We start from the raw sequence: 17,621 nt of genomic DNA, 5'->3' as shown, positions 1-17,621 counted from the left end.
TTTTTAAAACTAAAATGCAAAGTGGATGGTCGACTCCTCACTCTACAATAAGTGCCGCAGAGGCCTCTAGGGGCATACCCGTTAGCATCAGGTTTAAGAAAATTATATAAAATTTAAATATAAATACCTGATCAATAAGATCTCTCACCCTCCATCCAGGAATCTGTAAAATAATTGTAATTAATTAAAAAAATCAAATATATCAACAAAATTACACCCCCTTGGTTAATTGTTTACATCCCCTGAAGTTAAAAACCCCCTACATACACCCCCTTTATTCAGTTTAAAAGAAATTTCAAAATTTTCAGGTTTGCTTTGACCATCCCTCCAGATTTATTTATAATTATATATCAATCAATCTATCTATCTATACCTTGAATCCACATTGATCCAGAGCGTTCTTCAACTCTGTCATATCAATAAACCTAAAATATATGGAAATTAACATCTTGATATAAAATAGATAGGAGGCCAACTGATTTTTTTTTAAATGTTTATTAATGTCAAATCTTTGTAGTTTTAGACCAAGGATGACAACATTCACGAAAGCAAAAAACAACAAACGAACGGACAAACAAACATTGCAATATGTATATAACAAACGAATTCAGTATTTTACTTACATTATTGAGAAGTCTAAATAACTTAAAATATTTCTCAAAATTTCTTGGATACAAAAGGCTTAATAAAGATATGCTGACAATTTAGAAATTAATTTTAGACTTTAGTATATCATGTCTAATCATCCTAAGAATCTTACTTCCAAAAATCAGAAGTATCATACAGAAAAATATAAATGCCAATTTTAAATTCGAGAAGGCAACACGGGATCCTAATTGAAGAAAATAAAACTATGATTGTACAATGTTTATTGTTTATGTTTATGCAAAGAAATTTGATCTAAAAACTATCAAATTTCTGACATTTTTAATAGATTACACTTATTTACTCATCAGTTTTAGAAGCGTAGCTGCTCTATAATTAAATCCAAAAGGTGGAGGAATGGATGGCGGAGGTTATCAACCCCTTCAACTATATTTTTTCTCAATTTGAATAGCTTAGCATCCCTTTCATTTTTGCCAAAATACCTTACAAAAATTAAAATATTTCCAAAAAAAAATAATATATTTGTTATTTAGGTTCCTGAATTTTGATATTGGTATTCCGTTGACGATTAGGCATTATGTATGCATAGGCAATAAGCGAAGGAAGTATTTTTTTCATATGTTAAAATATTTTTTCTTTCTTTTTTAATAGGATAAAAATTACAGTCACTCTAAGTAGCCAATTTCTAGTTTTGTCAGTCTGATTTGTTGAGCTGCGCTTTTATGGATGTTGTCAACCTTGTATATATATTTATATATTATACATATTGCATAATATTTTTCAGTATAAAATAAATATCTTATTTAAATATCAACTCCTAAATTCCCAAGAATCTAAAGGGATAAGACATGGCCAATAAATAGATTTACATCCTCAATGATGTTACACTAAATTACCCTTTTTGTAGGTTACAATAAGTAGCTGAAACGTTTGGACACTCAACTTAATGAAACAACCAAATAAACATTAATAAAAGTACCTAAGTTATTGAGCCAACGAATAATAAAACTTTATTAACACTTTGAGTAATATTGTAATAATCAGCCCAATGTCCCCTCCCTTCCTGCTCAAACCTGTAAAAATATAAATACTTACCCCGAAGCATCTCTATCAATGGTCTGGAACTGTTCTTTAAGTTCCAGCTTCTCGTCATCAGACAGACTCTTAGCCATCCTGGCTCTAGCTGCAGCAATTAACTAAAACAAATATATTATTAGGCTTTTTAAAGAAACATTCAACAAAATGCTATCCTTATTTAAAGTAGTAAGGATTTTATGTCTGAAGTAAAGATATAATCTTGTGGAAGCTTTTTATAGTGCCTATAAAAATGACATCATATTAGAATAGTTCATTATTCCTATATGCCTTCATTTTTATAGGCACTAAAAGAGCTTTAAAACTTTGGGGCATTTTTTTTTACATGCCCTAACCTAACCTCACAGAAAGTGATAACAAGGAATGAAAAATTACCCTTTATATTTACTTAAAAGGGGGTTAAATGCTCAAGAGGATTTTTTTGTGAAAGAGTCGACCAACAACATACTCAATATCCGGGTATAGTCCCCTTCGTAACATCGCACCTTATGGGTCGATTTTTCATATTTTTCACAGTAGCTTTTCTCCTATTTCTAGCCCCTGCGGGGGGCTCTAACCCTGCGGAGCCAATTACCTAACCATGTGAGACCATCACCAAACCCAATATAACCTAACCTAACCTAAAATAACCTATAAAAAGCCATTTTAAAAATACGACGAATCGCCCCTTATGGGGCAATGTTACGAAAGGGACTATTCTCCAATATCCTCGTTATAAAGTAACTACGCTACTCCAAATGGACATACTTCCTTGTCCCTCTCATCTCCGGGGCCCTGGACAAGCCGGGAGGGGTTGAGTGCCCCTGTCAGGGGTATGTAGAGGGGGGAGGTGCCCTGCCCCCGTTTCTCAACCTTCAGGTACATAACCATGCCTAGCGGTCAACCCGTTTGATTGGCAAGTTTTATATATATTCTTGTATTCTAAACGAAGTGCTGCCTTTGCCACAACTTGCAAAAGTGTAATAGTAACTGTGTATTTGACAAAAAGTGATTGTGTTTATGTCAATTTCATTAGTACGCAATCCGTTCATTCAGTATCAATTTTTGAATATATTAAAGAAAAATAATAATTTCTATTTTTTAGGGTGTTAGAGTGCCCAAATGTCTGCGTAAAATTGCTGCTTACAAAAGATTGAAGTTAAGACAAAGTGAATTTATATAAAATGTCCTGTTGATAAACAGTAGAAATTACGAAACCTACATGAAGGACTGACAGATGATCAGACAAAGTAAATCATGAAGTAGCTTTGCTACTAAAAAATGAATATAAATAAATGATGTAAACGCAGAGCAAATATATAATTTCAATGACGGACTGACAGACGGTCAGACAAAGTGAATTATAGAGTAGATTCGCCACTAAAAAAATGAATCTAAATAAATGATTTAAACAATGAGCAGAGCAGATATTTAATGGACGGACTGACACACGGACAGACAAAGTAAGTAATAAAGTAGCTTCGCTACTAAAAAAAATGAATCTAAATAAATGATGTAAACAATGAGCGGGGCAGATATTTAATTTCAATGAATAAACTCAGGCTAGGTTCAAATTTACAGGGAGCCAGGGAAAGGTAAATTGACACAATATTATACTTTGTTCATAAAACAAAGAACTAGAGGAAACATCCCTGACATCTAGGGGCTCTACATGTAGAAGGGTAGAGAGGGGCTATAAAGATAGCTTAAAACCATTCCAAGACTTAAATAAAATAGCCTAAAACCATCAAAGCTCAAGCCAAAAAAAACCTGACTATTTTCTAGGATTGAAAAAGTATCTCTTTAAAGTTTTGGTCGTTAAGACATCACTAAATACTGAACTGATTGATTCTCCATTTAGGGAAGCTTGATTTGGTGATAGAATGGTTTAAGTTTAAAAGTTCCTTAAAGGTTTTAATGATTCTATTTGGCTACTTAATAGAACAATTTTTGTGGATAAAGTTAAAAGTAAGTTTATACTTTAGTCCCTGATTTATTTTACTCATACTATGTTGTAGTATCAACACAATGCTATGTAATTGGTCAAAATATTACACAATTTCATAAGTGCTTGGATCAAAACTTACCATCTCTTAAAAATTTACAGGACAGTATGCTAATAACTTTACAGTGATGCTTCCCATATGGTTTAAAACTATTTTCATGGAGGATATCTCCAACCTCCAAAGAGAAATCGCCTCTGGAAAAAATCCCCCCCCTCCCATGTTTTACTTTTTCTCTTTAGAACTTACATGTGGAGTGTGGAACTCCCTCCCTTAACTCAAGTGCCCCTAAAGACTTCTAGGGGCATAGGAAATCTGAATGATACTATTTTTTTTTACTTTTTTTATGTTACTAGTTATTTTTGCACAATTTTTGCCCACAGTGTATAGTAAGTATATTTGCTAAATCTAACCTCACGAAACCAAAGTACATCAATTTTTAATGCAAAATTACAGAATTAAAACGACATTTTATGAGGTAAAGCTACTCAAAAATAATATTTTGTGCACTTTTTATGCAAAATATGCCATGTTTATTACTATCGACAAACTGTTAAAAATGTTATTTGATATTTTGGCAACAATATAAATATTGATAATGGATAACTAAATATATGTTACTCTATTTTGATAATAATCAGAAAAAAATTAAAGTGATCAAATAATGGCGGTCTATAAATCAACAACACTTTCTTTTCTCCTACAAATTATCATTGATCTAGGGCAGAATCCTACAACTATTGAGATAGTAGGGGAGTTTACATTCACAATTCATTGTCCCATCTCTGTATAATTAAATATAAAAACAGCAAATAAAACAGATCTTTGCTACCAATGGACGTTTTAATAATTGTTTAATGCAAAAAAATCACAAAATAAAAGCGACATTTTTGCAATAATTCTATTGACTTTTTACTGCAAATTTTATTTGATATTTTATTTTAGGGGAAGTAGTTAAAATTTTTGTTAATTTAAATAGCTTTTGAAAAGGAAAATACTCACCCAAACTTGATACTATGATGTTTGCTTCCATTCGTAGCGAAGCTAATTGAAATTATAAGGTAATATAAAAGCATAAATTGGGTTTTTAAAATAAAAAGCAAGAGAGAGAGAGAGAGAGAGAGAGAGAGAGAAATAAAGAGAAATAAAGAAAAAGCATCATAATATAAGGAAGAATAGACAGAAAACAGGATCATTTCAATAAAAGTTTCGTATCTTAAAATAAAAACAGTATATCTGTCTGTCTGAAACTAAACGCTCACTGGACCAACATAATAGTGACGAATCTAATCTAGGAAAGGTTTATAACTATTTTATGTTATTTTACTGTTATCTTATTATAAAAAAATAGGAAGTTTTTTTGTATGTAGTATGTACTACAGAAATGTTTGAGTTCTCCATTTTATGGAAGCTTCTTATAGGTCCCTGTATGGTTTTAGGCCATTTAATTTTTATACCTAAGTTGGGTTTTAGGCTATTTTCTACTTTTCTTACATCTAATAATACAGAGCTCCTAGAATCCAGGGGAGCAGTCGCTAATTTACAATATTATACAAATAATTATCAGTTTTGACAGTTTTTTTTCCTAGTTGCAATATCCAAATATTCAGGGAATGAAGGACAATGTGAGATAAATTGATCTATCCTCCAATGTTTACAAACTATGAAAGGTAGGTTTTCACACATGATAATTGAGGAAAAATTTATCTCTGTTGTTATATCCTATCCCTATATTCTTGGTGGTACTATGTCACCAGTCATCACAATCATACAATTTCTTATAGCCTATCCCTATATTCTTGGTGGTACTATGTCACCAGTCATCACAATCATACAATTTCTTATATCCTATCCCTATATTCCTGGTGGTACTATGTCACTAGTCATCACAATCATATAATTTCTTATATCCTATCCCTATATTCCTGGTGGTACTATGTCCCCAGTCATCACAATCATACAATTTCTTATATCCTATCCCTATATTCCTGGTGGTACTATGTCACTAGTCATCACAATCATACAATTTCTTATATCCTATCCCTATATTCCTGGTGGTACTATGTCACTAGTCATCACAATCATACAATTTCTTATATCCTATCCCTATATTCCTGGTGGTACTATGTCACTAGTCATCACAATCATACAATTTCTTATATCCTATCCCTATATTCCTGGTGGTACTATGTCACTAGTCATCACAATCATACAATTTCTTATATCCTATCCCTATATTCCTGGTGGTACTATGTCACCAGTCATCACAATCATACAATTTCTTATATCCTATCCCTATATTCCTGGTGGTACTATGTCACCAGTCATCACAATCATACAATTTCTTATATCCTATCCCTATATTCCTAGTGGTACTATGTCACCAGTTATCACAATCATACAATTTCTTATATCCTATCCCTATATTCCTAGTGGTACTATGTCACCAGTTATCACAATCATACAATTTCTTATATCCTATCCCTATATTCCTGGTGGTACTATGTCACCAGTCATCACAATCATACACTTTCTTATATCCTATCCCTATATTCCTGGTGGTACTATGTCACCAGTCATCACAATCATACAATTTCTTATATCCTATCCCTATATTCCTGGTGGTACTATGTCACCAGTCATCATAATCATACAACTTCTTATATCCTATCCCTATATTCCTGGTGGTACTATGTCACCAGTTATCACAATCATACAATTTCTTATATCCTATCCCTATATTCCTGGTGGTACTATGTCACCAGTTATCACAATCATACAATTTCTTATATCCTATCCCTATATTCCTGGTGGTACTATGTCACCAGTCATCACAATCATACACTTTCTTATATCCTATCCCTATATTCCTGGTGGTACTATGTCACCAGTTATCACAATCATACAATTTCTTATCTGATCTAGAAACAGGGATCAAGAGATAGGTAAATTAAAAATAGTTCTATCCCAGGGATTTGAAGGGATAAACAATGAAATTAAGTTGATATATATCTTCAATGTTAATAAATAAAATTACTCCTTCTGAAGAATAAAACTATTGGTTAAAATGTGCCTTAGGACACTTTTAGTTAAAGAAGCAACCAAACAAAAAAATTATGATAAAACTTTGGGTACTAGTGTAACACACAGCCCAATGTCCCCACCCTCCATGGTTTTACCCTCTACCCTTCCCAGTTATTGTTTTTGAAATTCTTTCTTTCATACGAAAAAGAAGTTTGGACTTTGAAGGTTAGTAGTACCCAATCAAGTTTTAAGTCTAAGATCGTTTTTTTTTTAAACTTTGGGTACCAGTATAATTTAAGGAAGTTTATTATAGAAACAGCATCTTCTTTGCACCATTTTCCATGAAATAGGCCTAAGTTTTCAACGGGCTTATTCCAGATACGCCCAAGTTTTTTGTTACTTCAATCTTTTTGTCACAATTATGTTAGGAACCATGGATAATATGCAGTAATATTTTTAAGTGTGTGGTCTACAAAAGTATTAGAATGTTTCTTTGTCATTTTATCAATGATATTATTCATATAATTAGCGGTTACGTTTCTAGAGGCCCCTAAGGTACTTAAGGGGGTGGGGGGTAGAATTATATCGGTTCAGCGGTTATAGAGGTACTTAGCTACACACACACACAGACATCCTGTTATTTTATAAGGATTATATTGTCATAATTTCTAAAAATTGCATTTGTGGAATTGGGTGTCATCACCCCCTTACAAATCGGAAAGACCTACCTTCCTTTTAGTTTAGTTTAACCCCATTCTCAAATATAACCCCTTTAAAAAACCCTTTTGCACGCCACTAAAAACATCCATATGTTATTAGATCCAATGTTACTTTTGATATTAACAAATGTGTGAGATAAGTAATGTTGTCATTATTAAATTTTTAACACACAAAATAATGATAAAACCTTTTACAACATAATGGACAAAAACCATTGTCTTTTTTTAAAAGCGAATCTTTTTTATTATCAGGTTATGTCCGTATGTCCGTAACATAAAGCTCTTATAGTTATTTTAGGCCTGTTATTATTATTTTATTGAGTTCATACTTTACATGATAATTCTTGTAACAGTTAGATACAATTTAGAAAGCATAGCAACTCCATGATAGTCGGTGGGTCCATTAAAATTATGTTGATTTTTTACTTTTGTCTTTTACTTGACAACAAATTTCTATATGATAAAATTATCCTATTCATCTGATTTTTAAAATAATGATTCCAAAGACAACAAGGTACAATATCTTCAATATCTCTATAATCAAGCCCTTAAAATGTAAGTTTTTCCTTTAACAGTATACCTTATTTAAGCAATTTCTACATATTTTGCTTGTTAAGTCTTGACACTCTAGTGTTTATATTTGTTTTTTTCTACTATCTTATTATAAAGCTTCGCTTTTATGGATATTGTCATCCTTGTTCTTGTCACCTTTCTTTGATTATCTAAAACAGTATTGCCTATGAAGGCCGTGATAATACAACAGAGTTTTTTTTCTAATGTTGTCTAATAAAGATATGGCTCATACGAAATATCTTTTTAGTAACGAAGCTACTCTATAATTAGAAATGTCCGTATGCCTGCACTATTTAAGGGGGAAACATGGTTTTCTCGGCTGCTTTTCAAGATAGAAGACTGATTTTTTGTGTGTAAATATTCCTTATATAGATGAGAATCGATTATATAATCATTACGCCAGTCTGTCAGTAATACTCAAAATTTATTTATTTTTCAACTGCTAGATTAGATAGACTTCTGAGGAAATGCGCCAATAGAAATATTTTTGAATTCTATATTCTAAACTAACTTTTTAGGGGAAAATCCCCCCCCCCCTCTTCATGTTATATGCGCATCCAATAAAAATTGTAGTATGACATGTATAAGGCTATTTTCTGCTCTCCCCCTAAAGGCTAGGATTGAAGCAACTAGTAGCTCGAAAAAGGCTTTGAAACTTATTTTTCTTGACACTAATACGTAAATTATCTTCTTTACTTTATCAGTACATGTATCATAAGCTACACCGAAGAAAATAATCAATTTCTTAGTTATGACATAATTCCTTACAAATACTTTCTTTTTTCTTTAATGGTTAAGGATTTAAACAATAAAATAAACAAGGATGACAACATCCATAAGTAGCGAAGCATAAACAATTAAATAAGAATTTAGATATTAGTTGACAAAAGCATGCATATTAGGAAAAAATCACGAAACCTTTTCAACATTTGTTAATTTCTTAATATTTATTTATATTTCAGTACTATGACTAACAGACTGACGGTCAAAGTAAATTACATACTGGATGCTCAGAACAACGGAAATTTAATTTTGATATTTTTAACTACAAAAATTAAAAAAAAACGGACCATAAACACCAAAGATATGAAGAAAAATGTGAAAAATATAAAAATAGCCAAAAACCTGCAAAAAGGCAGTCTGACCGCCATTGATGTGTTCTTGAAACGAAAGGAAATTTAATTTTGATATCTATAACTGAAAAACTTTGGAAATTGGGCCATAAACACCAAAGGTATGAAGAAAAATGTGAAAAATAAAAAAAATAGCCTAAAAATAAAATGGAAATCGGACCATAAACACCAAAGATATGGAGAAAAATGTGAAAAATACAAAAATAGCCTAAAACCTGCTAAAAAGCGGTCCTATCGACATTGATGTTTGATAGTTAATTGTGCTCCTTGATAATGGGAATGTTGTCAAAAAATTTTAGCCTTTTATCTTTTATAGGAGCCGAGAAAATCACGTTTCCCCTAAACTAAGACGGACATACGGACATACGGACAGACGGACATTTCAAATTATAGAGTAGCTTCGCTACTAACAATACAAAATTTCGATTCTAAAGAAGTTGTAGACACACAACTTCACATGTATAATTTTAAAGGGTATCTAAGGGATCTAAAGGGATAAGATAAATTTATGTCATTCCTAATGATAATACACAAATTTACCCTTTATGTAAAATAAAGTTAGAGATTGAAACGTTGAAAATCAACTATATGAACCAACCGAACAAAATTCAATAAAAGTCCCCAAAGTTGTTAATCCAACTAATAAGAAACATTGTTATTAAACTTTTGGGACTAGTGTAATAAATAGCCCAATTTCCCCTCACCCCTTCTTCAAGAATAGTTTAGATTGAAAGCACCGAAAGAAGAAATAGGTCAATATCAATCTAATTATATACGACCCTCCCCCCCGCTTAATTCATACGCTACAAGGGGAAAAATTTGTCATATTAGAATTGGGACAATTTCACTTCAATTGAGAGTAAAGAGTCCAGCTAGACGTGACTGACTAGGCCTCATGAAGGGATGGGGAAGGGGGTAATGGGATTATACCCCACAAAAATGATAACAAAATATTATAAGATTTTACTTCAAAATATTAAACACTCCAAAATATTATTTGACGGTATAGGGGGGTTCTTTAAGGAGATTCTACAAGGATATTAATTTTATTTCAATTGTCCTTTACTTATATCCATTTAAAAATATCACTTTATTTTCTAACTTTAATTAATACATCCTATAAGTGAACGGGTTGGAAATTGAAATATGTTGAATGTTCAACCAATATTTAAGAATATATATATAAATTCCTATTTGGACGATCTTGCACCGTTTAGGTCCGATTACCATTATTTGACTGATTACAAACCATTTTTTATGTGATTATGGCAGAGTCGCGGAGTTAAAGGGAAACTCCTATACTTGGTTTTATCCAAGGAGGGAGAGAACATTGGACTGTATCAAAGATTTATATTCTGCTAGCGGATATTCCCCTAGGGGCCTCTAGGGACACGTGAGGGAATGGGGGCTATAAGAAGTCGGCCCATCACTTTTAATTTTAGTTTGAAAAAAAAAGAAAAAATGGGAGGAAATTCTAGGGATGGTTTCTCTAGGGAGGGTGTAGAAACCCTCCTTCAAAATAGTTATAAACCTTCACTGGGCTTCTTAGAATCTTCGCTGTAAAGAAGAACCTTATCGGTTCAACAAAAACCGAGATCCTTCGCAACAGACAAAAAAAGCTTACTTATTGTCGTAATTGTTCTTACCTAATTCATTAAAAAAATTAAATGAAAGAGCATCCTTTGAAAACAGAAAAAAGGGAGAAAAATTGAAAAGGGACCACAAACAAAAATATATATAGAAAGGGAAGGATAAAAAATGTAACTTTGGGTGACCAAAAAAAGTTTTTAGAACATATGAATTTTTTTATTTAGTTACTGAGTATCTAAAGGGATAAGACAATGGCCGGTAAAATGATGTACATCCCCAATGATGATACACAAAATTACTCCATTTTTAGGTTGAAATTAGTAATTAAATCGTTTAGACACTCCACTTAATGAACCAATCAATTTTAGTCCCAAAAGTAATAAGATAGCGTTATAATAAAACTTTGGGGACTAGTGTAATAAACAACCCAATGTCCCCTCCCTCCCTGTTGCAATAGGACAATAGAGATGGATTAACCGTCCTATAATGCTGAAGTTCATAAACTTTTCTTTGATAGGAGAAACATTGGACAGGAGATTTATTTAACCGTAATTAAAATATCCCTACCCTACACGGAAGATAAAACTAAAAAAAAGTTAAATACTTATTTCAAACAAATTTGTCAAATTTTGGTAATTTTCTGCATATTATGCTTTTAGTAGCGAATCTAAAATAAAAGTATAATGTGTAGGTCAGTCTGATTGTTATGATAAAACGAAAATTATATACATTCTAAATAAAAAAAGTTTTGAATTGATCCCTTTTCTTAATTGCTGAACTTTTAAATCAAAAAATCCGAAATGTTTTTTTATTAAAATATCCAAAATCTAACGTCCTATCAGGAGGGCGATAACTAAGAGGTGTTAAGTTAATTATCATCCAATTATTACAAACAACCCAGCCTTGTATTACACGACCTTTGCCAGAAAGTCCTAGTTATTCATGTTATTGATTTGCACCCGTTTATGGGCCAAGGCATGCCACTATTAAAAGTAATGTAGGTAACATTTTTAACACTACTATTTTCATTGATATAGAATATACACGGATGTTATGACAGGGGTAAAATTGTCCTTAACTTAGGTTGCTAATATGGAACTCATTCATTGGTTAGTTGGTTCATCCAGAAGGAGGGGAGGGAATTGAAAAGGTGGTGGATAATTTTAGCCCGCTGAGAGTTTTACTTCACTAGAGAATATACTAATCTGATGTGACATCCACGTGATAATAAATCCATTTCTATTTCTATTTTTTTTTCAGATTTTGTTTTTAAATCTCCCTATTATGTGAATTGGGAGGTGCTAAGTTTGTTATATTTCCAATAATTTTGCATGATATAATTACAATGAATAGGCCTAACACACAAATTCTTTTACCCCGCTGCGGCCGATAAAACAATAATAGCTTTTCATTTTATTTTCCGCGGAAAACCTTTGAATACAAACCAGTTTTAATCCAGCGGAAATAAATTACAGTATCTTTAGGCTTGCCTTAAAACTAGATTCTAGGAGTTTGATATCTCTAATGTGAAAATAGCTTTAAACCATCCTATGACTAAATCAAACATTATATATAAGTAACAGAATGTTTGTCTGTATGTGTGTCTACTGTACAGAAGGATCTTGCTAAAAGATAAACCGATATGGTTCTCCTTTACAATGTAGCTTGACAAACATGTATTTTTTTACCCAAAATTGACCCATTCATATTTTTAGTTTCTCCCTCTCTAAAAAAAACCTTATTTCAAATGTGGGAAATTAAATTGATCAATTTTTTCATCTGTAGAGTGTTAAGGTTAAAAACACAAAAACATCGGAACTAAAATAAATTTGTGTTGTGCTCGAATCAACCAACTATATATATGAAGGGACAGGTATCGATTTTTCAATTATTTAGATAAAAAAACATCATGGCATCGCAAAGGCATTGAGAATAAGGTGTTTAGCGTTTTAAAGGATATATTTCAACTTTAGGAAAAGATATCATAAATATTAAAATAAAAATCATGTAAATTTCTTGGTCAATAAACAGTTGCAAAACATTATTTAACATAAACAGTTAAGACTTTCAGATAATGTTCTTGCAATATAAGTAACTTCAGAAATAATACTAGCAGGAAGAAAGGGAACATTGGGCAGTAAATTACACTGGTTTTCAAAGTTTTAGAACCAGGTTATCTTAAACGTAGGCTCAAAAACTTTAGGTACTTGTAAAGATTTTACTTGGTTGGTTTCAAACTAGTAATTTCCAAACTTGTTGTTTTTAACTGTATTTTGTACCACTTTAAAAATTGTTATTTCTTTAGTATACATATCCCTCTGTATGACTATATATATATGTGTTTTAGGCCTACCAAGCAGTCTCAATCAAATAACAAAATCAGCGACGTATTATATTTAACAATTGCTTGACCATTTCATATGCAAACAAGGTTGACAACATCCATATATAGCAAAGCACAGAAACAAAAAAAACTAATCAGATATAAGTAAGGCTGCTATTTTGGTCCTTAAAGTTTTATAATGACGTTTTCTTACTAGTTAGCTTAACAACTTTGAGGATCTTTATTATATTTCGATTATTTGGTTTATTAAGTTGAGTGTCAAAACTTATCAACCTTAATTGTAATCAACAAAAGGGTTAATTTTGTCTATCATCATTGAGGATGTACACAAATCTATCGGCCATAGACTTATCCATTTAGATTCCTGATCGATATAAGGAAAAGTCAACAAGATATACTGACAAATTAAGATGCTTATTAATTCTTACGCCCATCATACTTTTTGTTGTTTTAGAAAACAAGGTTATAAATTTTAAATAACAAGTGAAATTTAAGTGATTAGGCAGTAGACAATATACTAATGTACATCCCCAATGATGGTAAACAAATTCGCTTTCATGAGAATAAAATGATTGGACGAATAAATTGGACACTAATATATAGTCTGGAACCAAATAAAATCAATTCAATAAAAGCACCTAAAGATTTGAACCATCTAATAAAATAACGAGGTTATAAAACTTTGGCTACCGGTATAATTTACAGTGAAATGTCTCCTTCCTCCCTGAGTGAAACCTTATAATATTAACAGAAGCTTTACAGAGTGTCTTAAAAAATCAGCCATGTGACGTTATAAAAATTATCCATATCTTTTTAGGGGTTTTCTTTCCCACTTCTCCTCCATTTTTATGACGTCACATGGCTGATTTTTTGAGACATTTTGCAAAGCTTCAATTAACACGGCTGTGTGTCATGTATATATTGTATACTTGTTGATTATTAGGGTGGGCAATTTAAATACCTTCACAGCTAAGATAGGGGCATATTACAGCTAAATATTAAATAGCTAAAGGGGTAGTTGCACGAAAAAACATTTGAACCTAATTTAGTGAACAGTATATTTTTTTCCAGGTCAATGGCATAAACTACTTCTATAGGGCATTTATTTGAAAGAATTTAAATTTTCTACCACGTAGTTTTTAAAATATCAAGACTTGATAATCGTAGTTTCGTGATATAAGCAATTTATATAGCTAACTAATTTTCACAAAAACAGCATAACGACTTATTTAGTGATGTCTAATTGCTTGTTATTTATTGTAATACAAATTAAAAATATTTCATGGTATATTTGTAACTTTTGCTTGAAATTATTTTTCTGAAATGCATCTCATGCAACTATCCCTTTGTTTAAAGTTCCTTTACTCGACAAAGCCCAAATTGTGTCAAAAATAATCAATGTGACGTAATAAAAATGAGGGATTATCCATCTCTTTTAGGGGGTTTCTTTCACACTTCTCCTCTCATCTCCCTCATTTTATTACATTACATGGATCATTTCTGACAAAATTTTAACACAATTTGGGCTCTGTCTCTTAACTCTAATATGGCGTTTTCTTTGAGCTCTATCAAAACTAAAAACTCAAGTAATGAAGCAAATTTGATTTAATCTTTATAGGGGAGCTTTATATTAAGTATTTTTATGCATCTTTTTTCCTTATAACTATCTTGTTTTAACATCCACTGGGCTGGAAATTAGGCAAAACAAATTGATTCTATGGGAATATGTTCATTTCAAGAATATTGTTAATTGAATTTTGCAGCTTTTAATATCTTTTTCTAATAGTATGAAATATGATTTTTTTGTGAAAATGGAACCTATTTCATACATTTTTACTTATTTATTTTTGCTATTTTAAACTAGGTAATCTTTTCCTTAGCCTTTAAAAAATAGGAAATAGAGTATAACCTCACATGTAAACAAATACACGTTTAATTGATTAAATATTTTAAATTACACTTTTTATTCAAGCAAATCTTTAACCCTGTTACTAGCGGGATAATTAACCCCCCCCCCCCACCCCCTCCATTCTTTAATTACCATCGCTGCCACTTTATAATATTGTTTATTTTTGCTCTAACGTCCATCAGACATTTTATTTAGGAAACTAATACTACCATTAATTAATTTCCAAAATTACTAATGTTTTCCTATATTTTTTATTCTTTCTTTAACACAGGCCAAAATTAGATACTTGAAATATTTTAACCCATTAGTGACGAACCGGCTTTTAACGCCCGGTTCCAGAAAATGCCGAAAAAAACCGGTTCTCAGTTTTAGGATTGCATCATTCTCAGTATGAATCCCCCCTCTACTACCCTGGTTTTCATTTCCCCCTGGAGCAGGCAGATTTGCTTACTTCCGTTTGCCGGTATAGCTCAACAAAATTTGAAAACCAAGAAAAACAAGGTGATTTTAAAATACCCCTCCTAACTTTTTTGTTTATGAAGTAAAGTTAGTGATTTTTTTCGTGAAATTTAAAGTTTATTGGCATTTACATTCATTTGTGAATTTGTTTTATTCAAATTATTATTTTTTATATGATTTTTTTATCGTTTTTTTACGTTCTATATAGACCCGGCTGGGCATATGGGGGGAAAGTCTGAAATTTTCATTACCCGGTTTTACTAATAGATCTTTTTTACAACAACAACAAAAACCGGGTTTATTAACCAAAAAGGGGTGGTACCTATAGCCAAAATCTTAAATGTGATATAAATTGTATGTTAGTTGTAGCTCTATCAATTACATGAGGTTATGTAGTTTTCAATTACGGATCGTATCGTAGTTTTAAAAAGTGTTCATCTCACTTTGGGCGTTCAAAAATTACATTTTTAATTTTTTGGGCCAAATAACCGGGTATTTAGGTCGCAAACGGGCTTTAATGCCGGGGGAAAGCACCAAAAAACGCCAAAAACGGTTATTAATGCCGCAAGGTTTTTTTACTCGCGCCGAACCGGGTTTTATTGCAACTTTCCTGTGCACGCCACTAGAGCAAAACAAAAAAATTGGAATTCCGTTTTTACCATTATAAAGCTTCCCTGAGATTTTCAGCTCGATCGGTCCATAAAAGTGGCGCTCGGCACTAATGGGTTAAGTTACACTTTTTATTCAAGCAAATCTTTAACCCTGTGCCCGGCGTGTAGTTTAAGTTAAAGATAGTAACCTCCCCCCCCCCCCCCCAACCAAATTCTTATTAAAATCATCATAGCTATTATACAACAAAGGATTTTCTGTTCAACCGTCCGTCGGAAAATTTCTTAATGTGATTTTTCTCCCCTTTCTTTTGAACGAAAAAATGTATTTTAAGCATAGAGAAAAAAATAAAAGAGAGGAATCGAAGCAACTAGAAGACGAAAATAGGCAGTGGGCCTAGAGGCCTACTCAGCGCTGTTGCCGCGCTAAAATTTATTGCTATTCCACTACTTTTCAAATGGGAGGATTAAAAATTATTAAAAAAAATATTTTTTTACTTTTTACTATTTCCATATTTAGGGCAAGAATATTAGATTAGATATTTTCGTTTTAATGTTTTAATTAAAAATTACATAGAATTTTATTTTTATTTAAAAAAATTTGTTCATGAAAGATGAATCCTTCTATTTCTAAAAAGGGGGAAATTTTTTTCATAAAGAACATTCAGCTGATTCTGACCGCCCACGGCTGTTTGCTAAATATCGTTTTTCTTTTTATTCACATTATTATTTATAATTGACTTACAAAAAGCCCTGGGCGGTTTTTGATTTTCGTCTGCTTCTAAATTTAGGGATGGGGAAGTAGTATTTTACCATGAAAAAGGGGTGAGTATTCATCCTCTTATCCTTTTTCCTTATGATTTTAAGCTTCTTTCAGGTTAGGTTAGGTAAGGGTTAGAAGTACCCCTATTGTATGTAATCTATATAATCTAGCTGGGTAAGAGATCATTAGTCAATCCTAATGTATACTGGCCTATCATTGGTCATTTGTATTGTATGACGTAATTTTTTTAGGCGCTACAAGCTGCTTAAAAAAACCCATTTTTTTAGTCCCTGTGTAAGGCTCTAATCCTACTAGGTTCTATACCAGAGGGGTTTATAACTCTACATAACCTAACCTAGAATAAACTTAAATTTTATCCACAAAAATCACTTAACTTTAGTAAGTGTAATTTTTTATACGGCTCTATAAGCTGCTTCGTTTTTTTCAAAATAAGGGGAGGGGGGGGGGTTCGTTGGTCTATTTTCATGTTTCTGACAGTATTTAAGTTCTGTTGAGGAATAAATTGATTATACAAGAAGTTTCGCCTACCAAAAAAGTTAAGAATCTTAAAGCAAGACATTATTTAAAGTGATACAGTATTCATTGTAGAGTTGCTTCGCTACTAAAAATAAATCTTACCTAATAATATAAAGAAATAATCTATAGAACACCAGTCTGTAGAATAACAGCATAAATCATTTTACATAATATATCTGAAATTTTAATAGAAATTGGAAGATTTTTAAAATTTTATTTGCCGCATTTTTTCTCAACAAGATATATTTGGAATTCATGTTTATAATTGTCTTTATGAAT

At 31.7% G+C, this 17,621-nt stretch overlaps 2 protein-coding genes across 2 annotated transcripts in view; both read right to left on the bottom strand.

Moving 5' to 3' along the window:
* Window positions 1–10,392, bottom strand: part of Fim (plastin-2 fimbrin) — a 53,418-nt gene extending 43,026 nt beyond the window's left edge. The window contains exons 1-5 of the mRNA XM_080147731.1: window positions 10,326–10,392; window positions 2,449–2,576; window positions 1,702–1,802; window positions 374–425; window positions 128–163 (exon numbers count right to left, since the gene is read on the bottom strand). Coding sequence (XP_080003857.1) covers window positions 128–163; window positions 374–425; window positions 1,702–1,802; window positions 2,449–2,576; window positions 10,326–10,362 — 354 coding nt within the window. The 5' untranslated portion in view covers window positions 10,363–10,392. The remainder of the gene's footprint in view (window positions 1–127; window positions 164–373; window positions 426–1,701; window positions 1,803–2,448; window positions 2,577–10,325) is intronic.
* LOC145305883 (uncharacterized) overlaps window positions 1–17,621 on the bottom strand; it is a 150,952-nt gene that overhangs the window by 109,261 nt on the left and 24,070 nt on the right. The window lies entirely within an intron of this gene.

The sequence above is a fragment of the Acartia tonsa genome, chromosome 14 (assembly GCF_053477335.1).
Source record: "Acartia tonsa isolate MP-2025a chromosome 14, ASM5347733v1, whole genome shotgun sequence".
Lineage (NCBI taxonomy): Eukaryota > Metazoa > Arthropoda > Copepoda > Calanoida > Acartiidae > Acartia > Acartia tonsa.
The sequence above is the reverse complement of the archived record's forward strand: the minus strand, read 5'-3'. Positions and strand labels throughout refer to the sequence as shown.